At 42.9% G+C, this 25,136-nt stretch overlaps 1 protein-coding gene across 1 annotated transcript in view; it reads right to left on the reverse strand.

Moving 5' to 3' along the window:
• ubr4 (ubiquitin protein ligase E3 component n-recognin 4) overlaps window positions 1–25,136 on the reverse strand; it is a 207,540-nt gene that overhangs the window by 60,584 nt on the left and 121,820 nt on the right. Inside the window, 24 exon segments of the mRNA XM_038822101.1 lie at window positions 2,957–3,047; window positions 4,761–5,104; window positions 5,345–5,473; window positions 7,404–7,466; window positions 7,468–7,529; window positions 7,710–7,782; window positions 7,785–7,826; window positions 7,828–7,861; window positions 9,429–9,619; window positions 9,622–9,670; window positions 10,431–10,492; window positions 10,494–10,625; window positions 11,087–11,146; window positions 11,148–11,175; window positions 11,324–11,375; window positions 11,378–11,408; window positions 11,534–11,671; window positions 19,160–19,329; window positions 20,508–20,744; window positions 21,399–21,477; window positions 21,824–22,051; window positions 22,164–22,313; window positions 22,631–22,840; window positions 24,679–24,792. Of these exon segments, the coding sequence (XP_038678029.1) occupies window positions 2,957–3,047; window positions 4,761–5,104; window positions 5,345–5,473; window positions 7,404–7,466; window positions 7,468–7,529; window positions 7,710–7,782; window positions 7,785–7,826; window positions 7,828–7,861; window positions 9,429–9,619; window positions 9,622–9,670; window positions 10,431–10,492; window positions 10,494–10,625; window positions 11,087–11,146; window positions 11,148–11,175; window positions 11,324–11,375; window positions 11,378–11,408; window positions 11,534–11,671; window positions 19,160–19,329; window positions 20,508–20,744; window positions 21,399–21,477; window positions 21,824–22,051; window positions 22,164–22,313; window positions 22,631–22,840; window positions 24,679–24,792 (2,769 nt within the window).

The raw sequence follows: 25,136 nt of genomic DNA on the forward strand, positions 1-25,136 counted from the left end.
GGCCAATCCACCTAACCCGCACATCTTTGGACTGTGGGAGGAAACCGGAGCACCCGGAGGAAACCCACGCACACAGGGGGAGGACGTGCAGACTCCACACAGACAGTGACCCAGCCGGGAATCGAACCTGGGACCCTGGAGCTGTGAAGCATTTATGCTAACCACCATGCTACCCTGCTGCCCATAATAACTCTTCAAATTTTTTAGAAGTCATTTAAAATTGAGTTACTCACAGATTGACACTAATTAAAATGCTTTTATGAAATACTAATTTCCAGATGTATAAATCAAACTGCATCAAATTACCATTTAAACAAGGAATATTATTACTAACTGTAATATGCAAGTTAGTTTGAGCAAAACACAAGAAAAACAATGGGGGCGGGATTCTCCGGTCGGCAACGTCGAAATCGCGTTTGGCCAGAAAATCAAGGCTTACGACCAAATTGAGGGCGGCGCCGCTTTTGCGATGTTCCACCCCCTCAAAGAGTACGCTGCGCGACGTATCGACGGCCTCAGGACGTTAAGCCCGCCCCCCGAAGCTCCAGCCCCGACCGGCTGAGTTCCCGACGGCGTGGGTCACTCATGGCCTCATCCGTGGGGAACTCGCCACAGTCAGGGGAGGGTCAATCCACGGGCAGAAGGGACTTTTCCAGGGGCTGGGGGCACAGGGGGGATCTGCTGGTCAAAGAGGGGACACTATTTCGCAGGCTGCCTCCGGCACATGCGCGGCCAAAGACGTGGCAATTCTCCGGGACATATCGGCAGCTAGAGGCGGGCGCTCTACGCTGCCGTGATGCTATACCTCAGCGAAACGGAGGATCAGTGGCCGTTTTACACCATTTTCTCTGTCGCAGAACTCCGTTTCCACGCCGGCGTGGGGGCATAGCCTCAAAATCAGAGAATCGAGCCCAACTTCTCAAAACAAACGGAAATCACTGACAGTACACAAAGTGGAAACTCATTGGCCTGGAACTTGCAGTAGTAATAAAGGCTTAATGTGTAAAACTGACAGCACCTTCTGACATATGCGCAGTTAAATGCAGAAATCTAAAGTTTGCTGTCAGTGACGCCCGTCTCCTTCGCAGGCTCTCCTGCTAGTCTTCACAATGGAATCAGTTGCTGGTATGTTGTGAGCTTCAGCTATTTCTACAATATTCTCGCTGTAAGACCAATGAAAACTTAATCCACGAGTAAATTGAATTTTTAAACAGTGAGCTAAGCTTAAACTGCGTGCATGTGGTTATGCAACAATCAGGAAGGTACCACACACTCTGCTCACAAGTTTCTACCTGTGAAATACTGCAGTTGCACGGCTGTGTAATACATAAAAATACCATGCACTGAAATAAACTGGCCACACACAGCCAAGAAGGTTAAGAGGAAATGTTGGCACAAAGTTAAAATTACAATTGCACATGCTCTCTACCCCTGAAAAAAATTTAAAAGTGTGGAGTTATTTTGCTAGGAATATTTTTTAATTGCAGATTGCGCTCCAACAGTTACATTTCTCCCTTAAATCCATGTGCATGGCCCATTCTTTACTTCTGCACAATGACTTAAATGCTATTTGTAGTCCCTGTTTTGCAACCCTTGAGAAAAGAAACATAGAAAATAGGAGCATGAGTAGGCTATTCAGCCCTTTGAGCCTGCTCCACCGTTCACTATGACCATGGCTGACAATCTAAGTCACTTTCCCGCATATCCTTTGATTATTTAATCCCAAGAGCTATACCTAACTCCTTCAAACATACATTGTTTTGGCCTCCGCTCCTTTCTGAGGTAACAAATTCCACAGGTTCATCACTCTCTGGATGAAGAAATTCCTCCTCATCTCAGTCCTAAATTGTCTACCCTGAATCATCTACCCTGTCTAATCCTGTCGGAATTTTATAGGTTTCTACAAGATCCCCCCTCATTCTTCTCCTGGGAAAAATATCAAACAGACTCTCCTTTTGCCAGTCCTGCCATCCCAGGAATCGGTCTGGTAAACCTTTGCTGCACTCCTTCTCTAGCAAGAACCCCGTTCCTTAAATAAGGAGAACAAAATTGCACACAATATCTCAGGTGTGGTCACATCGAGGCCCTGTATAATTGCAGCAAGACATCCCTGTTCCTGTACTGAAATCCGCTTGCTTTGAGGGCCAACGTACCGTCTTCACCATCTGTTGCACCTGTAAGCTTACTTTCAGTGAACTGGTGTACAAGGACACCCAGGTCCTGTCGAACATTTCTCTTTCTCAATCTATAGCCATTCAGATAATAATCTGCCTTCCTGTTTGCTAGCACACTAGCAAGTACTCTCCCGAGGACATCAGTCCTCGTCCTGCCCAAGTACAATCCGTCCAGTTTGTACTGGTCCCACCTCCCCCAGAACGGGTCCCAGTGCCCCAGGAATCTGAAACTCTTCCTCTATCTCTTCAGCCATGTATTCAGCTTATATGTCCTGCTATTTCTGTTCTGACTAGCACGTGGCACTAGTAGTAATCCTGAGATCACTACCTTTGAGGTCATACTTTTCAACTTACTTCCTAACTCCCTATATTTTACTTTTAGGATCTCATCTCTAAACCTATATCATTTGAACCAATATATACCATGAGCTCTGGCTGTTCCCCCCCGTATGTCCTGTAGCCGCTCTGAGACAGCCTTGACCCTAGCACTAGGAGGCAACATGCCATCCTGCAGTCTCATTTGTGGCCACAGAAACACCTATCCATTCCCCTTTCAGCTGAATTGTTCCACCCGACTAGTTGATCACCTTGCTGGCCCATTGTTGGATGTCACAGGTCCTTTTTAGAGAGCGCAAAGTTGAAAGTGACACTGGGATAAATAAAGAGTCTATGCTCTAGAGTCTGGAGCATGATAATACTTTGTGGGCAGCTTTTTGAGAGCAACGACCATCACTGTTCCTTAGTCTTTGACTGCAGAGATCAGGCCTAATCCTTATACTCACCAGATCAGGATTGGCCCAATGTCCTTTCAGTGCAGTTGAAACCTTGGCAATGATTAGGTCATTCATTTGCTGTGTTGCCTCTGGATTGTCTCTGCAAGAACAAAATATGATCATATAAATTGAATAACAATACAGTAACAAAGCAAGTTAACAGATTTCAGCTAATGCATTAAGCATCAGCCTGGCTCAGCTGGCAGTACTTTTCCGCAGAGTTAGAAGATTGTGCGGGTTCGGGCCCCAGAGCAGGACTTCAGTCCATAATCTTGGCTGGCATTTTAGTGCAGCAGTGAGGAAGTGCTGCACGTCAGACTGTTTTACAGCGAGCCAATAAATAAGGTCACCAGCCTGACAAGGCAGATGTAAAAGATCCTCTGGCACTATTTAAAGAGCAGCAGTGAATTCTTTTGGTGATCTCACCTGCACGTATCACACACTCAACACAACAAAAACAGATGAATTGGCTACAAATGACAACGTCTGACGAAGGGTCACCATGAAACATTAACTCTGTTTATCTCTCCATATTCTGTCTGACCTCCTGAGTATTTCCCACATTTTATGCTTAATTTCAATTGGTCACTAGCTGGAATTTGCGGTGTGCAAATTAGTTGCGATGTTTGTTTGGCATAGTAGCAGCAACTACACTTCAAATGTAATTCATTGTCTGTGAAGTACTGAGCACACAAAAGATACTACATCCTGCTCCCTAGCCACTGTCCGAGGCGGAGCTAAACTGTTTGTAACCTTAATTTCCTATTCCCATATTGTAACTCACACTCAATTCCTTTCAACTATCACCTCTACTGTCCGATCAACACTAGCTCCTGGTCGCTCCAGCAAATTCAAAAGTCTCATTCATGTATTCAAATCCTTCTATGGCCTCAACCACAACTTCCCAATATCTGAAGCCTTCTTCAGCCCTCAGATCTCTGTTGGGGATTGCAGCTGAGAAAAAAACCATCAAATGTACAGGAGCAGGTTCATCATCCCCTACAGGCTAGAGATGAACTGCACATAAAATATCATTTATGGAAATGCAAAAGGCGTAGTTAAGCACCAGCACCTTTAAACACTAGGCTTTACATTACTTTAGAGGCTGGTCATGATTATCTTTCAAATAATTTTTGAAGAACATCCTGACGCTCAACTCAAACAGATTCACGTCATCAAAATTGAAGCAGGTGACAACATTTTGATTACTTAAGTAGAGGCGACTAGTTACAAAGCATCACGGTGGGTGCAGTTGCCTCCTGTCTATTTCCAGCCCTTGCATTCAGCCATCCTGCTGCCTTGTACATTGATACATAGCACTTAATGTACTTGACAAATGCAGGGGTCAGACTTGGACATTCTTGTTTCTGAGAGCACTAAATGGTGTTGCAGCATTTTTCTCTACAGTTTTTTAAAATCAGGCATTCTGCGTTGAATGGCTGATGTAAGGAATCAGTAACATAAAAATGTTGCTACTACAATGTCTTAACTCTCAGAAGACTCTTCAATAACTCCAGTCTTTTGAGCCAACATCAACTCTGTACTGTGGGCTGCAGCACAATCAAAAACAGCTGAAAAAAGAAACAGAGAAAGAGAGAAAGGGCCAGGGTGGAAAAGTCAGCCTACTTTAGATGCATATTGGTCTGTTAGGTGCAGCACCTGTGTACCTTGTGAAATGATGCTTCCAAAAATTACTGTTAAATATTCTAACCGATACAACCCAGTCACAGAAAACATAGACTATCGATCTCATATACTGATTGCAGAAACACTGCCCTCTAACATTAGACAAGAGCTGACCCTCCCTACATACCTAGTTAACAAGCACATCAGTTGTCTGACTTCCTCTCTCATTGAGGCAGTGCCACGTCGCAGATTATAATCAAACAGCTCTCGGATAAGTCCCTGGGAAACTAGGATCTGTCGGATAGTGCTGTTGGTAGCGAGGGCACGAAGCAATGTGATACAGTGCTCAGTAACAGCTGAGGCACAACCATAACACTTTGTTGAAGAGGTGTGCCCACAGCCGAGGACAGACAGAGCTCGATACTGACTGGCTGTGAATGTGGGCTGAGCTGATGATCGCGAAGACTTTGTTGCAGCTTCCCGTTGATGAAGATCATATTCTAGCAGTTCCTTCCGTGAAGCCAGGACTTTCTGCAAAACATGTACAATGTTCAAACTGTTAGATCAGAGTCATGCAAGCTGATGAACCTCTTATTTAAATAAGTGTTAAAAATTCAGCACATTTTTAAAGCCAGACATTCAATCATCAGAATAACAAAACATTTAATCTCAACTGCATTTTATCCTTACCATTCACTGCTTTGAGTTATATTATGCTTGTTAATTCTTATATGTGTTGTACTAATTTTATATTTCTTTGTATTTTTGTACCTGAATGATTTTGGACAACTCATCGAAGGATGTCTTACAATCTCCACAGTATTCCTGAGCCAGCTGCTGGATGTAGCGATTCACACTTGCTGCTGTCGAACTGATTCCAGCAACACCGCTGGTATCATCCTGGGAATTAATAATAATAATCTTCATTGTCACAAGTAGGCTTACATTAACACTGCAATGAAGTTACCGTGAAAAGCCCCTAGTCGCCACATTCCGACGCCTGTTCGAGTGCGGTGAGGAAGAATTCAAAATGTCCAATTCACCTAACAGCACGTCTTCGGGACTTCTGGGAGGAAATTCACGCAGACACAGCGAGAACATGCAGATTCCACACAGGCAGTGACCCAAGCCAGGAATCCAACCTGGGACCCTGGAGCTGTGCAGCAACAGTGCTAACCACTGTGCTACCGTGCTGCCGAACAGTGACTATGACTAATTTCTTGATGTTCGAAATACAACCTGTTCCTGGAGCTACTAAAAGGATTTATAAACAGAGCATAAAGTAAGCACAGTTAAAAATGACTGGTTTGGGGCAGCACGGTGGCACAGTGGTTAGCACTCTGCTTCACAGCACCGAGGGTCCCAGGTTCGATCCGGCTCTGGGTCACTGTCCTGTGGAGTTTGCACATTCTCCCCGTGTTTGCGTGGGTTTGTCCCACAATCCAAAGATGTGCAGGGTAGGCGGATTGGTCACTCTAAATTGCCCCTTAATTAGAAAAAATGAATTGAGTACTCTAAAAAAAAAATTACCGTATATACTCTTCAGATTTTGACCACAGCATTTGATGGGAAGATGTTCAGCCAATTGACGTTTCCATTCATGTTTTTATGAATGGAAACGGCAAGTGGCTGAACGACGCTAGTAAAGCCAGCTGGACAGCTGTTCGAATCGCGAACAGCTTTCACAGCAGAATCCCTCTTCCCATCTTCCCCATCAGAATACTACTCTTCAGTTTCCAAAAGTGACTTCGCATGATACATGAGGTTATACCATAAAATCATGTTTTTGGGATGAAATTTAGGGGTCGCATGATACGCGAGATCGAAGGATACGCGAGTATATACGGTACATCACTGATTGGCCCCAGTGGCGCATTGTCGGCAATTCAGGGCACACCTTAAGAAGGATGTCACGGACAGAGTTCAATGGAGCTGGTACCAGGGATGAGGGACCTATCAGCTATATGCAGAATCTGGGATTTATTCTCTTTTAAAGCGAAAAAAGGTTCAAGGGAAAATGAAACCGTTAAGTGTTCAATATGACATTGGGAATTTATTAGAGTCGGCAGGGAGAAGAATGGTTTCCACTGGCAGGATGTTTGGTAACCAGAGGACAACAGAAATAGAACACTATAGGCAAAAAGCCCCATGTGTAAATAAGGGGCTTTTCTGTAACACAATGAGTTGGTGAGATCAGGAGTGCACTACCTGAGAGGTTTAGTGGAAACAGATTCAATACAAAACTTTCTTTTTTTTAAATAAAATTAGAGCACCCAATTCAGTGTTTTTCCAATTAAGGGCAATTTCGTGTAGCCAATCCACCTATCCTGCAATCATTTTGAGTTGTGGGGGCGAGACCCATGCATGCAGAGAATGCACAATATGAGCTTTCGAAGGGAACTGGATATATACTAATCATTTGCAGATTATGGGGACAAGAGCAGTGGATCAGGCTAATTAGACAGAAAACTCTTTTGGAGAGCTCTGGCACTGGGACAATGGGCCAAATGGCCTCTTCTTTCTATGCTGGATCATTCTGTGAAATGGAAACACAAGCTGAACAAGCAGACTGGCAAATATATTTCTGCAGAATCAATACCCCAGGCATGTGTCAAACAGTGAATGTAATTAATTCACAATTCTACTACCCAAATGTAGAGAATTGAATGGGGCAAATAAATCTTCACCCTTAATCACAGGATATACACAGTACCTGTGAGGCTATTCCCAGAATAACTTGTTTCACATTATAATTCTAGAAAAATATTTCTCACACTGCAACTCGTGTTGTTGTGCTTAATGTTACTCAACCAAGAAATACACCCTTTACCTGTGGTTTCTCAGGAGCCGCCTCACTAACTTTCACCAACAAAGTTTCAAGCTGTGGCCTGTTGTCCCATCAGTTGGTGATAAACACGATCAGCCTTATCCAACAAAGTGTTGATGTTTGTGATGCCTGCAGGACACAAAATAAAACAAGACATTTGAAAAGGAACAGCTATTGATTTAAATGGCAGAAAGACAAAACATATATCGAAGGGCTGGAGTCCATGAGCTCTGAACCAAAATTTAGTCTAAAGTGAAATGGGGTCAGGTACAGGAAATGTCAGAACCCGAATGAGAGCATTTCCCAGGCAATCGTACCTTCTTTCTGTCCTCTTCTATTTTTCAATTGGATCCACTGCACCGCATGGCTTGGCATGCAGCATACAAATCGAACCGTTGCGTATTTGCAGAATCCACAGGCATTACACCAGAAATGGATCTTTCTCATCATAGTTAATAGATCTTAAAGACAGAACTGAATTACTCAAAATAATCGGCCTTTGTCAGGATGTTGGCTTAAGAAGCCGAGAGACTCGACAGGAGCTGAAAGGGAGATTTTTCTCAAGTCAGAATCCAGTTCTTCAACAAACTATTGTGTCAAATCATGTTAACTCAGCATAAATAGAATTGTGGTTTGTTTGACAATTTGCACAAACCAAATATTAACTGCAGGCTCCCCCATGAATTGATATTTGTGTCAGACAATGGCTATCTCCAAAAAAGTATCTAACCATCCTCCCCATGATATTTGAAGGCGTTACCCTTGCTGAACACCACACTATCAATTTCTTCGGGGTTACCATTGACCAAACATGATCTGGGCGAGCCATATAGGTACTGTGGCTACAAGAGCACATCAGAGGCCAGAGGCTGGGAATTCCTGTCCCCCCATCGAACACCCAAACAGTCACTGGACCAAAACCCTAGACCTCCTTTGGCAACAGCTTTGCAAATGTACCCACATCGCATGGATTGCAGTCAAGAAGCCAGCTCACCACCACCTTCTCAATGACTATTACAGATGGGGAACAAATGCTGCCTCGTTAGAAATGCCCTCATCCCATGAAAGAACAAAGAAAAATGACTAAAAGGGGATGCTCAGTTGTTGAGTAGATTCAAGCTCGAGGCCATAGATTGTTTGGCTCCAGTGAATCAAGGATATGGGAATGGCGTGCAGAGTGGAGCAAATGTGCGAGTTCTTTGTGATCAAATTGAATAGCTGAGCAGTCTAGAAAGGGCTACTTTTTATGTTCTTGTAGCTTCCATCCAGCCTGGTCTAAATCAATCTCATCCCACTTGAGTTACATTCATCGAGATTGGAGTTAAGTTCCTTTTGTTGCCTCAAAAGAAGAATGGACACACTGGAGATTACATTCCTATAAGCCCACTTGATATACTAGAGTGCACAAATTGCAGGCCTCCTAATGATAGTCCTTATATACAACTCTCATTACATATTAAGTCTCATTTCACATTTTATTTCTTGCAGTCTTAGGTGCTCAGGACAATCAGGATTGCTCCCTAAAACTATTTCCATCAGTGGACTGTGCATCATAGTCTGTTTAAGCAACCTACCAATGCCTTGTGTAAATCACTGCAGACCACATTCGCATGGTCTCCACGAACTCAAATACCCTAACTCTGCAAAGTACTGTTGATCAGATCAGTTGGGAAGTCAGGTTCTCTGAGTTTATCAAATAAGTCAACTGGAAAATAGAAAATGTGTAAAAACAATCTAATTTTGGCTGGAATATATTTTCGCATGGTGAATATACCATTTTATTCCAACTTTATTAACTACTGGGTCGAAGCAGCTGGATTGTGAATAACATAATTTCAAAACCAGGAAACATTTGTTACAAATCATAGATCGGTGATTGATAGTAAGTACGTCAATACCATCCAAATTTTAGAAATAAGGCAGCACAATCTGGCAGGTTTCTAAACTCCACAACAAACTAAGTTTAATTTTGTTACTGTTTTACTCTCATTTTTACCATAGCATCAGTTGACGACAGTCCCCACTCACCTGCATTTGTGACACTGGTACACATTCTCCCCGCAGTTACCACAGACGCCTGGATTGGCAGGAACGGATGCACTGCAGCGTGGACACTGCAAGGTCTCTGTTGACGCCTGGTAATTCTCATAACAGTCTGCAAACTCAATCATGAGGTTGGATGCTACAATGGGGAGTGGGAGATTCGATCTTCACTTCAGTCCTGACCCGGTGTTAATTGGACTTTTTTAGCTTTGTGCCAACGAGCAGGCCTAAGGAGAGACGGTCATGTGGTTGGTGAGGCAAATATCACTACTACATGAAGTTTATAAAACTCTAATAATTTGAAGTATCCCATTATCCTGTTGACATTAAAATCAAATAAAACTATGGAGTGGAAAGGACAAGCACCGACCTCTGGCTGTGGGTCCCATTCAAGAAAGAAAACATCCTTGGACTGTCCCAGAGCACTTCACAGCCAATTATGAAGTGTAGTCACAGCTGGGGAAATGCTGTGTCCAATATATGCATGGCAAAGCCCATAAACAACAATTAAATAAATGACTAGGGCATCTGTCTTCGTGATGTTGACTAAGGGCAAACATGAGCCCAGACAGAAAAGGAAAACTCCCCTGATCTTCTTTGAATAGTGCAATGGGATCCTGTGCATCCATGCGAGAAAGCAGATGGTCTGACTTCTCACCTGAGAGAAAGCAACACTCCCTCAATACTGCATTGGAGTGTCAGCCTAGGTCTCTGGAGGGGGGGGGCTGGAGCCCACATCACCTACTTCAGAGTTGAGAACCCCACCACGAAATCAAAACTGATGCTCATGCAAGAAGCTTTCACCCAAGAGTTACAACGGGTGGCAAGGTCATAGTTATATGCCAGCACACAATAATTCACTCAGCATCAATATGTAAACGAGACAGACTACTTATAGTTACTTGGAACTTGTACTTACATTTGGGTAATGTTAAGACCAAACAGTCAACCACCATCATTTACATAAATGTCAAGTCAGATACTTACTTATTTTTTAGTTCTACAATAGCTTGCACAGTCCTGTTGTTGTAGTACAGGTTGATGGTGCGAAACCATCTTAGTGCGTTTTAGATCGCCGATCTTCACAGTCACCTTTGCTGATGGTATGATGCAAGCAGCTTTACCACTTGCCTGTGTGGTCGTGTAGCGTGTGTCTACCTTGATTGATGAAAGTTTAATATTCTGAAGAGAACAGATAACATTTTGGTAGTTTTAATTGGCGTGGATAAAGAACAAGAGAAAACCAAATACCCAAAGGCAACTAGCAGTCTAGCATGAGATTAATTCCTTGGGCTTGTTTAATTATTGATTGCTACGATGCAAATTATTCTGAGAAGCCCCTTTACTCAAAAGGGACATCGCTTAACCTTAAGGGAAGTGGGAGGAGGGGTTTCTATGAGACTATACTGTTAACAGTTGATTTAACTGTAACGGACCATATTAACAGAAAGCTGTACAATTGGTTTCTTTCAAAACCATCTGTGAAAGATAACCGAACAGGTGAATAACCAATAACATTCGTGGAGGAAACTGCTGACAAGGACACCTTCAAGGAACAACTTTCCAGAGGAAGGGAAGAAACTTAATGTTAGACCTTGTGGCAATGCCAGACACACACTGGCCAGGTATACTTCTATACTTACAGTGAATGGAACCTCAGGGTTATTACAAACAAGACTGGATCACTCTCTAGGTTAATAGCCCATCGAACTCGACTAGACCAGATAGCAGGCTGGAACAAAAAAGCCAACAAAAATAGGAACATTATTAATTATTAAAGCAGCCATAACAGGTTACTGAAGCACCGCTTCAACAGCTCCAGATCTACATATAATATGCTCACTTATGACAAAGAACATTTAAACAAGTATACTACTCACTTATAAATGTTGGAGTTGGGGTGGTTGTTGAGAATATGGTTCTGAGTACGAGGATTTCTACTGCTTTGTGCGAATATTCTTTCAGCTAGGATGCGACTAAAGGAGACACTCATTCAGCATGGAAAAAAGTATCAATATGCAATAAAATTCTCCAGAACAATGACTTGTTCTTAAATTATAACAAACATTCAGTCAACTGGCACTTCTTACCTTTTTTCAGCTGTGGCGTCTGAGTGAAAAGTATCCCAGCAGATCCACAAATTGTGCAGCCTTGCGTCCATAGGCTGGGAGCTCCGGCCAAATTGACCACATCAGGTCCAATAACAGCTCTTGTTGTGATTGCCAGAGCTCCTGATCACATCAAATCGAAAACAAATGGGCAATGAATAGAAGCAATAAATCAAGAAGTCTCACCACTGTGAGGTAGACATTTCTGACATTATTACAGACATCTCATACCCCCTGTTCCAACCTCCTCTATACCCTCACTATAATGCCCTTGACCCCACTAACCAGTTCCGCTATCTGACTCTCGCGATTCCAGACAGCAATTCTCCTCTTTCCCATTGCTGCTGACCCCATGCATGCCCCGATCCTGGACTTCAATATCTGAAGGGTGGCTGCGGCCAATCCTGGAATCCTGGGGCGTGACCAAGGGGGTTTATTCCAAAAACTCTGCACAGCTGAACATAACTTCCACCTCACTGTATTACAGCATCCACAAGCAACGGTTAACATACATTTAAATTTAAATTCCATTTAAACCGATTGAATTATTTTTTCCTACCTGCACAGTAACGTTCAATGATTTCTGGACTTGGATCCTAAACCGTTAGAAATACTCGGATCTCGTTATGGGGGTTTTTTTGCATGGTTTTACGCTTATTTATTTTTCTTGTTAATTTATTGTTTTTGTATTGGGAGGGGAGGGTTACTGTTTTTCTCTGTTGTCATAAAAATTTGTTGTTGAAAACTTGAATAAAAATTATTCCAAAAAAAAAGGAAGGACAAAGCCGCAAGCGACTGTCTGATGGCAAGCTAAGGCCCAAAACCAAATTGTAACAAATGCCTACAAACATGTGCCTCGGCCATATTGGGGAATGTAAAATAGGTATGCCGGTTAAAGGGGGCGGCCACAGTTGTTATTATGAAGATGCTTACCTGTAAATATACATGTCAATTTTTGCATGTTTTTTTTTTCTAATAATTTGTAATTTGTGGATATAAAACTATGAAAACTCAATAAAAAACATTTCCAAAAAAAAAGGAAATACTCGGATCGATCTATCTTGGGTCTAAAGTAGATGACTTCACACTTGTCAGTGGGGAGGTTTTGCTCAGTTGGCTGGACAGCTGGTTCGTGGTGCCGAGCGCGGGTTCAATTCCCTGAGGTTGTGCATGAAGGCACCGCCTCCTGAACTTGCCCCTTCCCTGAGGTGTGGCGATCCTCAGGCTAAATCAACACCAGTCCGCTCTCCCCCTCAAAGGGGAAAGCAGCCTATGGTGACTTTACACACTGTTAAACAGTATGTAACAGAGCTAAGCAATTTCACACACATCTCAGATAAAAGCTCTGCAGTCCTGTCACATCCAGGTGTGAACCAACAATTAAACAACTACAATAGGTTGCAGCGTACAAACTATCCCATTTTCCCCAACCCCAAAAATTGTATTTCTTGCATATACTCGGCATATAAATTTATTTTCAGCCACAACATGCTATACTCATATTTGTGTCAGCCTCAGCTTTCCGTTCGACAAATGAATGTTTTATTATCTTAAAACCTGGGTGCAATGGATCAACCAGGCGACACGGGTAAGTTGCAAAGATGAGCAGGGTTTAAGGCAAGTCCATGCAGATCAAACTGCACATAGTAAACGGCGAAGAGAACTGAGTCTTCCAGCAAAATGCTAGTAATATGAAGCTAATAGTCATAACATTTGATAACTTATCAAGGATTGTGAGGCAGTGAGGAAATTTGATGTTAGTGGAAAAACTGGTACTAGAATGGAATGAATGAAACCGCCCTGAAGCAGATTTGCATTACCAAATACACCATGAGAAAATGAAAAGCGACCAGGCACTGGCCTGATCTTGAGAAACATGTTTCAGATTGGTCCTAAAAATCTTCACAATGGTTTTAGTTGTCACCAGATAAGCAATGTGTGTATGCATACTTAAATGGGTCAAATCAAACCCTGCATTCGGCAGAGATTTCACAGCAACAGTTAGTTGGCGTAGCTGATTTATAGAATCAAAATATTTTGTGTGCGGCAGACAACCAAGATCGCTTAGAGACAACTGCAACACCTGAATGCTAAAATTACCAGTTTCTAGCTTTTCATCATCAGACAGCAGCAAAAGCACAACCCATTATGCCACACTGGCAACATGGATGAATGTCCATCAATTTTGATGTGCCCAGCAATAAAACTGTGGAGTGGAAAAGTTTGAAAACAGTTCTAGTGAAACCACAGGGCATGAGAAGGACAAGATTCACAGTGGTGTATCATTGTGGTTCAAGCCTGCATGATCAAACACAGCAAGATTAATGGCCCTGATCATTTTAAAAGGTAAAACATGTTGAAAATGAAGCTCCTTCAGGAGCTTTTATGGTCCAGGACAATGGTTGGATGGATGAGGATACAGGGTGAAGTTATGGATCGCTAATGTGTACAATAAGTGCCCCCTTGGCCTAAGTACAGAATGTAGCTTATTAGTGTGGGCCGTGTCCAGATCCATACAACCAATAAGACCAGGAGTTGCCCAAGAAGAAATAACGCCAAAATTGCATTTAAATCAGGGATTCTAAAGTCTGTGGTTCAAACTTTGGATGTGCACCTCAACGAGCCATTCATGTTCAAGCTGAAAGGAATACATGGATGATTGACGAGATGCCCATCCAAAACATAGGCAGAAAAAAAATATCTTTGTCAACCTAGCGAATTTATAAAATTATTTTATTTTTTTAAATGGACAACGCCTTGACTCATCCAGAGGTTATCATACAACTTCCAGAAACCGCAGGGTCCTTGTTGCCTTTAAGTAGGAAACTTATGCCCCGTGAAAGCATAAATCAAGTTCCAAAGAAATTCACCAATACCCTTTATATTTTCTATGGCAGAACTCTGGCCATGGAGACGGTATGTCTGCAAGGACAATGGGGACTCTGACTCCTCTATTAAACACCCCAAGATTCTAGTACTGCAAAACGCATCCTTTGTCCAAAACCCAAGAGAAATGGTGGGATGTATGCCCCATGACCTCCCCAAGTAGTTATACACTGTAATATTGCCATGTTGGACTGAACTCAGGCAGGCTACCAATTTACCACCGAGCAGGTAGCAGCAGAAAGGGCGCTGTCCAGGTAAATTGCCCGGCCCTCATCTACACTGTGTACTACTGGAAACATTGGAACTCCTGTTTCGGTGCCTGCAAGACTAAATTCATCTGTGCGTGCCTTCTTCCACTGTGGAAGTTCTCACTTCTGGAAAGACAGATCACTCAGCAACAGTTTCAACCTCCTAACCTCTGGAAGAATACATCGTTGGACTTTGATTGCTGTACTCATGTGAAACCATAACTCTTATTTTTATCATGGTCTGGCTCTGTACCCCTTTCTTTTCTTTAACTCTATTTCATTGTGCAAGTGAAAAAGGGGCAGAAGTTGCAAAACCTCTTTCCACGTTTTGTGTAAATGTGAGCGGGTAAAATAACCAACCCCCTATGTTAGCTCATCTCGAATTTGCCATGGGTTGTTAAGAGGATCATTTCACTCCAAACTGATATGTCAGGGAAATACATCACCACTTCTTCAAAACTTCTTTCATGAGATATGGATATCACTGTAAAGACCAGCATTTGTTACCCACCCGTATTACCCTGGACTGAGTGGCTTGCTAGGCCATTCAGAGGGCAGTTATAAGTCAAACCACATTGTTGAAGTCGTGAGTGACATGGAGGCCAGACGCATGGCAGATTTCCTTCCTAAATGACATGAGTGAACCAGATGGGTTTTAAACACGATCAATGGTAAGTTTCATGATCACCATTACTGAGACTAACTTTCAATTCCAAATTTTATTAATGGACTTGAAACTCCACCAACTGCCATGGTGGGATTTGAATTCATATCCCCAGAGCATTAGCTTGGGCCTCAGGATTACGAGTCCAGTGACAGTACCACGACGCCACTTTTGTATAAAGGAGGGAAACGAAAAAAAAAACAGCTTGTTTATGGACAAGTGCCAAGAGAAGAGGTCAAGACTGTTAAATTAATCCCCCTCCTGCTCGTAACAGAGAGAAATAAACTTCATAAAGAATGGAAATACACACATTGTGTGTTTGGGTGGTTTTGTCATCATTGAAACATTGTGGAATATCCTATTCAATGGATGGCGTGGAAGATGATTTGTTGTGGAGAGATGATTCCGAAACAGAAAGCACCACATCTGACTCAAAGTGGGATGCTTCCGATGATTCCATAGCCAAAAGAGTCTCAATGATTCCATGACAATCCTTGCGTCGGATGCCAGAGGCAATGAATTTGATGGGGTTTCCATTGGGGTATCTTTTTACAATGACTTTATTCAATAAACCTTGCCACACTAATTTAGTATGAATCATTGACTTTATAGTTATTTCATCTCTCAAAATGTCAACTACCCATACCTGCAGACACATTTTATGTTCAGCGTACAAGTCATTCAATACGTCTCAATTTTTGGAACATATTTTGGATGTTTCAACGATCAACATCTACAAGAGGGGCAGCACGGTGATACAGTGGTTAGCCCTGCTGCCTCACGGCACCGAGGTCCCAGGTTCGATCCCGGCTCTGGGTCACTGTCCGTGTGGAGTTTGCACATTCTCACCGTGTTTGCGTGGGTTTCGCCCCCACAACCCAGAGATGTGCAAGGTAGGTGGATTGAACACGCTAAATTGCCCCTTAATTGGAAAAAAATGAATTGGGTACACTAAATTTGCAAGAAAAAAAAAATTAACTTAAAAAAACATCTGCAAGAGGACTTCATACTTGCCAAACAGCGGAAATAGCATGTGGGGGATGGAGTTCAGCAATCCCAAAGCCAATTGATGAGATTAAAGCTATGCAGTCCTGGCACATCCAGTCGTGAATGGTGGTGGACAATTAAACAACTACTGTAGATTATGGCATATAGGTCGATCTGCTGTACAGGATTACCCCATTCTTCTCTCACCAAAATTGTTTTTATGCTCATACTCGAGATGCAAGTTGACCCTTGAACCCCCTTTTTAGCCACAACATGCTAGACTAGCATTAGTAGTCAGCTTCAACTTTTCAATCCACATGTTCTTCTTACTGTATAACGGATCCACAAATATTCCCATCCTCAAGTGGATGATTAATCTCAACCTCCTCCTTACCTCCCCAGCATCACAGATGCCAGTGTTCAGCCAATTTGGTTCACTCCACGTGATATCAAAATACGGCTGAAAGCACTGGATACTGCAACGGCTGTAAGCCCTGACAACGTTCCAGTAATAGTACTGAAGACGTGTGCTCCAAATCTACCAGCACCCCCTGGACAGACTGTTTCAGTACAGTTACAACACTGGCACCCATCTGATAATGTAAAAATGGTTCAGGTATGTCCTATCCATAAAAAAAAAGGACAAACCCAATAAGGCCAATTATGACCCCCTCAGCCTCATCTCGATTATCAGCAAGTGATGGAAAGTGTCATCAGTAGTGCTATCAAGCACCACTTACACATCAATAACCTGCTCACTGATGCTTAGTTTGTGTTCCACCAGGGGCCCTCAGCTCCTAACCTCCATGCAGCCTTGGCCCAAAACATGGACAAAACAACTGCCTTTGACATCAAGAGGAAAAGTCACCACTGGTTGGAATCATACCTATCACAAAGGAAGATGATTGCGGTTGCTGAAGACCAATCATCTCAGTCCCAGGACTGCAAGGACTGTTGGGAGTTCCTCAGGTAGTGTTCCAAACCTAACCATCTTCAGCTGCTTCGTCAATGACCCTTCCCTCCATTATGAAGTCAGACGGTGATGTTCTCTGATATTTGCACAATGTTCAGAACCATTTGCAAGGCAGATAATATTCAGGCTCTGGCTGAGAAGTGACAAGTGGCATTTACGCCACACAAGTGTCAAGTATGACCATCTCCAACAAGAGAACGAATCTAACCATCTTTCTTTGACATTGTGTCAATGCCAGTATGGATCACCCCCATCAACATCCTAGGCTGGGGTTACCATTGACCAGAAACTGAACTGGATGCAGCCATATAACCATTGTTGTTGCAAGAGCAGGTGAGAGACTGGGACTTAGAAATAGCAAGTAACTCACCTCCTGATTTCTGGCCCACTATCTATAAGGCACAGATCAGCAGTCTGATGGAATAGACATAGAACTATACAGCACAATACAGGCGCCTTCGGCCCACGATGTTGTGCCAAACTTGTCTGAAACTAAGATCAAATCAACCTATTCCCAATTATTCCAGTGCACTCCATATGCCTACCAATAACCGCTTGAAAAGTTCCTAAAGTGTCCGCTCCACTACCATAGCTGGAGTGCGTTCCATGCCCCAACCACTCTCTTGAGTAAAGAACCTATCTCTGACATCCCTCCTATATCTTCCACATGAACCTTATAGTTATGCCCCCTTGTAATAGCTACATCCACCTGAGAAAAAGTCGCTGAAGCGTCCACTCTATCTATCCCTCTCATCATCTTATACACCTCAATTAAGTCACCTCTCATCCTCCTTCGCTCCAATGAGAAAAGCCCTAGCTCCCTCAACCTTTCCTCATAAGACCTATCCTCCACTCCAGGCAGCTGGTAAATCACCTGGCTTGATGGGTGCAGCTCCAACAACACTCAAAGAGGCGCAACACCATCCAGGACAAAGCAGCCTGCTTGATCAGCATTGTACCCACCGACTCATCAAATGAATGAATATTTATTCATTGGCATACAGCAGTGTGCATTGTATACAAAATACAATGTGTATCACCAAGGGTTCTTCAACAGCACCTTCCAAACCTGTGAGTTCTACAGCCTAGAAGCACAAGGGCTGCATATGCATGGGGCATCGCCACCTGCAAGCTCCCCTCCAAGCCACTCACCATGATGACTTGGAAATATATCACCATTCCTTCATGTTGCTGGGTTAAAAATCTGGAACAGCATTGTACCCACAGCAAATGGACTACAATGATTTAGGTTCGCCACCACATTCACAAGGGCAATTAGGGATTGGCAACAAATACTGGCCTTGTCACTAACACCCATAAAAACCTCCCAACATCAAATTCCATCTTCCAGTTTGCTTACTCAAGTCAATGATAATTTGCAACTTTCTGTTCCCATCTGTGCCACTGTGATAGCCAACATAGTGATGTTAGAAAACTTAGATATGCGGCTCCCTATTCTTTCGAAGCCATTAATAAATAGCCAGAAAAGCCGAGGCCAGAGCATAGATTCCTTGGGTCATCACTACCATCGGCATTCATTGTTAATTGTCCACACATGATTATCTTTTTCAAGCCTTCTATGGCAGGTAACTGAACTTCTGTCGCAAAATACTGATACAACTCTGTCACACTGAAGTTGAACTGTGTCTAGTTTGACTATAAACCCGGAAACACCTCCACAATTGAACTCTTTCAGCTGCTGTTACGATAGCTCCCACACAGGGCTTTGAGCTTAGCCATGCATTGCTTGAACTGTTCATATTGCACAGAGATTACAACACTAACAGTTCATTTGGCCCAAACAGTGCATGTTGGTGTGTATCCTCTTGGAAATGAAACTGACTCATGACTCACCTATAGATGTGTAGAGTAAGGCAGTGAGCCTGCCAACGCACAGATGACGAATTTGATTCCAATAAGAAACATCGCAAAAACTGAATCAAAGTTTCTTTGTCAGCAAATTTATTCAGCTGATTGACCAAAGCTGTGCAGAGTTGATCTTCCTGACTGCTCGTATTCTCTGTCAAAAGCAAAGGAGAAAAAGGGCAAATTTATTACCTTGCATGATAAAAGCGATAATGTTATCCCTGTTCATAATTCATATTATCGGTACTTGAATTTTGCTCTCAGATCACTGACAAGGGCACCATAAACTGCCCACCCCTAGTTGGATTGAGGTGATACACCTCCTTCTTTGCAGTGATTCCACAATGCAAGGAATTCCAGGGTTTAGACCCAAGGACGTGAAGGAATAATGACAGATATGCATTTTGTCCTGAGATGCTGTCTGGGTTATTGCTGAGATATAATCTGAGATTTTTCATCCCATATGTACAGCAGGAATATTTTAATATTTTTGTAGTATTGTGTCTTGCCAAGATACTTCAAAGAATGAAAAGTCATGGTACTTCAGAGAGAGTGCAACACTCCCAGGTAGATTCAGCATGGGTTAGGAACAGAGTAAGGAGCTTGGAATATTATGCCATTGCATTGCAGGGCAGGTACAACAGAGGCTAGATACAGAGTAACGCTCTGTTCCATCAAGCACTCTCAGGTCAATTGTGGCACTGTCGAGCAGATGATAATGTGTCTTCTTCAACAAAGTGTCTTAGCTGAAGTCTTAGAGAGACCCCATATTATTTACCAGTGCAAATGTTCCACTTCCCATATCAGTCAACCTGTTTTCTTACTGCATGGATGTCAATTTTGCTAAATCTTGGCAACCATTGTTTTGTGGACCTGTAATTACTACTGAACAGGTCACATGCAGCAGATTTCAGAATTACATGCAGCACCTTCAGGAGAAAGAAGTCAAGTCCCCGTTCAGTTTGAATTTGGCTTCGACTCCAGAGAAGCTGAAAGGACAAGATACTGACCCACGGCACAATCACATTTTTATTTGCCAGATTGGAGAAAAAGTTTAATATCAGCTGTTTGCTATCAGATTCCATAAAAGGAACTCTGAAATTAGTGACACTAATTCATGCATGGCATTATCTGCAGGCGTAAGTAATACAGCTCCTGCTTGAGCTTTAAGTTTGTAGACTTTCTCTCTATAACCAAATATCTGAATATTTTTATTTGCTCCAACGTTAATCTTACAAAATATTTTTATTTCACTATAAAATTATTTTTGGAAATGTAAATAAAATTCACGCAATGTTGGTTTATACTCGTAGTGATGTTCTTTTAGCATACCATCTTTCTCCTTCTCGCGCTCCTCCTTCTTGCTCTTTTTGCTGGAGGATTTGGATTGAGACCCAGTCTGCCCTGAGCCGGAGGAAGCTGCAGTTGTCCCAGTGCCCCCTGTGCTGCTGGACGATGTTGTAGAGAGCACTTTACTGCCACAGAGCGCGCATGAAAGCAACTGGAGGAGAACCGGGGAGACTCCTTCATCCACAAGAAAACTAACCTGGAGCAGGAAATATAAAACAGCTGGAGGGGAGGAAGAAGGAAAGAGACAAACACATAAAAAGTTTACTTGATTTACTTAAAACATTAACACAATTTTAATCTTAACACCAGGAGAGTTCACAAAAATCCTTCAGCTGAAATGGTGGGAATGTTTTGTGGCTATTTTCTAAAAAGCAGCCAACATGCGCTCAGTGCAGGAAATGCTGTACTGCATCTAAGATTCACCTATTTTTAAATTGTGGATGCTTTGAATGGGACTCTGTACATAAGCTTTTGTAGAAGCAGAGTTGATGCATTGTTTTAGCAGAAAATTAGTTGCTTGAAAAAATATTGTAGATCGTGGGGTAGTTGGATTAGAGAAGATAGTTTATATGGCACAGAAGATTGGCACAGACTGGGTAACTATGTGCTGTACATTCAATTATAACTGGGGTGCAGTGATTACACAGTTTAACATTAGCTTTAAGGAGTGTAACAGGACTGCAAAGTCCAGTCTTATGCTTTCTTTTAAAATATGGGGTACACCAGAAGAAAAATGCTTGTTTTTAAGAAAGTTAGTCAATCTTGAAACTGTAGCAGAACACAGAGCAGGGTCTATCAACAACTGAGGTTCGAGGAATCATGTGTGTATGCACCAACTTTCAACCTGGCCATGTTAACTAATGTTATACTTACAATCATCCTTGAGGCAGAATTTCTGCCAGTTTACTGTCCTTTGGCTGGCAATCTCTGCACAGGCCTTAAGGTGCTCCATCTGAAAGAGGCAAAGAGATCAAACTATCCTTTAATCACATTGAACACTGCAAAGAGTGACAAAGACACACTGTTAGTGAACAAATAAATTGAAAATAAGCAGCGTTGAAAAATATAGAAGTAATTAAAGAATGAAGATACAATGTAACCTTGAAGTTGCATTAAACTGTGGAGTTGCATTTAGCACCATTCAAGACACAGAGATAATCTGAAAAATGTCTCTTTATCCACTGCTGAAAGTGTTAATACAAACATTTTCAGATAATAAAAATTAATTTTGAGGATTTAGTGGTCTGCTGTGGGACTGAAATCAGAACCCTGATCATCTGCAGTAGGCATCAACTTACCAAGTTAATGAGCGTGTCGTACTGCAGAGCAGAACCTGAAGAAGCTGTGACCACACCACCACGCAAATGGATTCCCTGCTCTTCCAGCAGTTTTTTAATTCCTCGAACATGTGAATCAAGTGTGTGCAGATCCCGCAGCTGACGGTACTTCTCCTTTGAGCCGCAAATGAATAATAGGAGTTTGCGAACTTGACGCCGGACAAAGGGAGTCTGCTGGATCATTAGATACTGGAACAAGAGCAAGCTTTCACTGTTAAATGAACTCAGCAACTGCACAATCACACATGCTACCACAAACAATCAGATGATGTTGTTGTGCATCTCTGAATCAGGCACTCACCTCAGACAGGAAGTAGAACCAAGAATGGTCAAAGATCGGTGGTGGAACCCGAGAGTTGGCATCAGCAATCTTCTTTATTTGGTATGGTAATCTCAGCACCATTTCAGTTAAGAGCTGTGAGTATGCCTCGAACACATCTGCAGCATGACCCTGAAATCCAACAGACATTAATGAAGGATTTAAAAAAGAAAATCCTGAATATTTGTGCCATAGAAGCAAACATGAGAAAAATAACCAACATATCTGTCGGCTTCATCAACCAAACTCCCTACAAAATGCATAATTTTCTCTTCCCATATTCACATATTAACCTCTACCTTCCATCTCAAATGCACAAACACATATATAGTCCTGTTCTCCAAACATGCTCTAAATCCGTAACTAAGTTTATTTCCCATTTTCAAAGTATGTCAACCGTTTTATTGTTACTGAACAGCAAGGCTTTTCGTTCAATTACAAGGCCTTACCTTCACATACTGTCGCAGAAAGAATGGGCTCATATCTGGAGGCGATGAAGAAGTGTGCGGTTTCAGTAGCTGACTCGCTACCACAGCTTCTTCTTCACCCTGTTGTGTTTTCCAGTAATCCAGCAGTGATTTAAGAACATGGAGGCAATAGTCAATGGCTCCTGAACTTAACAATGCAGTGGCTGTGGCATTGGAGATTAATGAGGAGGCCTGCAAAGAATACAATAATTATTTTTGCAACCTCCAGTAAAATACAAGCTCTCTTTGTTATGTCACTGCAGGCATGAAGACATTACTTTTTTTTAAAAGCTGTTCCTTTTAAAAATCGACCCCAACGAGCAGTTATGGCGGCTGCCGAAGAGTAATCTGACTTTTGTAACTTCAACAGTCGAGCAAGCTTTCAGGAAAGTTTCAAATTCAATTATAATGGGCAGGGGGTTCCTTTGAATGGATATGTCTAAAGAGCACTCTTTTATGAAATTTCATACCTGCTACGGTCAAGGCTTATTCTAAAACACAGGGAAAAGTAAACTCCCAGACTTCTGACTCCAGGGGCGCGATTCTCCGCTCCCCAGGCCGGGTGGGAGAATCGCGGGAGGGCCGCTCTGGCATCCCCCGCGATTCTCCCACCACCTCAAACGTGACACGCCGCTCGGAGAATCGCGGGTCACCGTTTTTCATGGCGACCCGCGATTCTCCGGCCCGGATGGGCTGAGCGGCCTGCCGTTCCCGACCTGTTAACGCTGGCGGCAACCACACCTGGTCGCTGCCGGCGTGAACAGCGCGCCAAAGGTGAGTTTAGGGCTTGTGGGGGGCGGAGAGGGGATTGAGCACCACGGCCGTGCTCGGGAGGGGACTGGCCCGCGATCGGTGCCCACCAATCGCGCACTCTTTCCCCTCCGCCGCCCCGCAAGATCAAGCCGCCACGTCTTGCGAGGTAGCGGAGGGGAAGACGGCAACCGCGCATGCACGGCTGACGTCATTAGGCGCCGACGGCCGCGAGCTCCCCGCAACGCCGGGGGGGGGGAGGAGCGGCCTCCGACGCAGTCGTTTCACAACGGCATCGGCCATTGCGGAGAATTCCGCCCCAGGTCTGCCATGTAACAAAAGATAACTATTGAGACCGATTGTCTACAATGAAGTGCGAAAGACCACTATCGACCTTCTAATGTATATGAATTGCTTTTGACCATGTGACTGAAACTCCTTCACTATGAAAGATGATAATCTGCCTTTCATTGAGCATAAATAGCTATTCATCATGTGATCAAAATTGTCCTCTTATTTTTATCTGAAAACAGCGAGGCAAAGACCAAACAGTCTGCAATGCATCATCAGCTACACCACGGCTGCAAAGAATGGCTATGTCATCTTGCCATCTAAAGACCTCTATTGTTTAAAGTCCTTTAAAAGCCTCCTCCAACCTGTTTTGAACAGCTCCTAGTTTACCTGTAAAAAATGGGACCTCGGGTTACGACAGACATCAGGACCTGTCGACACAATCTGCTCAACAGTCTGTACTTCGAAGGAATCCTTCGGGTTTGATCCAGTCATCTGAACTTACATGAACTTCAATTCTAGGTAAAATCTGCCTCCTTCCTTCACTGAATCCACAAACACAAGTGAACTGCTACCTATTCTATTTGGGTTTTAATATTTGCAGAAGCTCACAACTATCTTCAATTGCATCTTTCCTGGGTGTGTCTTGTGATTGACCTAGAGATAGGCCTTTCCAGAAGAGTATGTGAAAAAATAATACTCCTTATTTTAATCCATGAAAGTCTGTTGCCGCTGACCCCACATTAGTGGTTTGGGAGCACGCATCTGCCGTACCAAAATTAAATGACACTGATTACAGTCAGAAGGGAAAAGGAATTGGAGGTTTCAGTCTCTCTCTCGCTCCCCTGTATTTAACATTTTTTTAGAGGACATACAGTGCATGAGGTTACAAACACCTCTTAAGTAAAGCAGCTGAAAAATTTTTCACTAACAGAAATAGTGCAACAATTTGCACAAATTAATATTTTTAGTGCAAAGCAGCCACTTACCTCAGATGCAGATTTTGAGCCTGATTTAGTTCGGGACATAAAAACACTCAGAAGCCTCATGATCACCAGATGCACTTCATTCAGTGGGCTGCGATCGTTCTTCTTAGAAACATCCTGAGCAACACAATTATAAACAGTCAGTGAGAAAGATTCGGTATATCTTAACTTAATTGGTTCTCTAGATATGGGAGATGCTGGCAAGTTTATAATTACTGGCAACTGCTAATTGCCAGGGGGTAGTCGTGATGGATTTTCTATTAAATTACTGCAGTCCAGATGGTAATAGATTCCATTTTCTTCTTGTTACTGAACTTTGTAGCACTGGTTTACAACTGGATGAATTGCTGTGTCACTTCAGAGGGCATTAAGAATCAACCAGGTAGTGTGGGAGTGAAGTTATGTGTAGGCCAGACCCAGACAACAGTGTTGGGCTTCCATTTCTTGAATGGCATCAGGGA

This window comes from Scyliorhinus canicula, chromosome 16 (assembly GCF_902713615.1).
Source record: "Scyliorhinus canicula chromosome 16, sScyCan1.1, whole genome shotgun sequence".
NCBI lineage: Eukaryota > Metazoa > Chordata > Chondrichthyes > Carcharhiniformes > Scyliorhinidae > Scyliorhinus > Scyliorhinus canicula.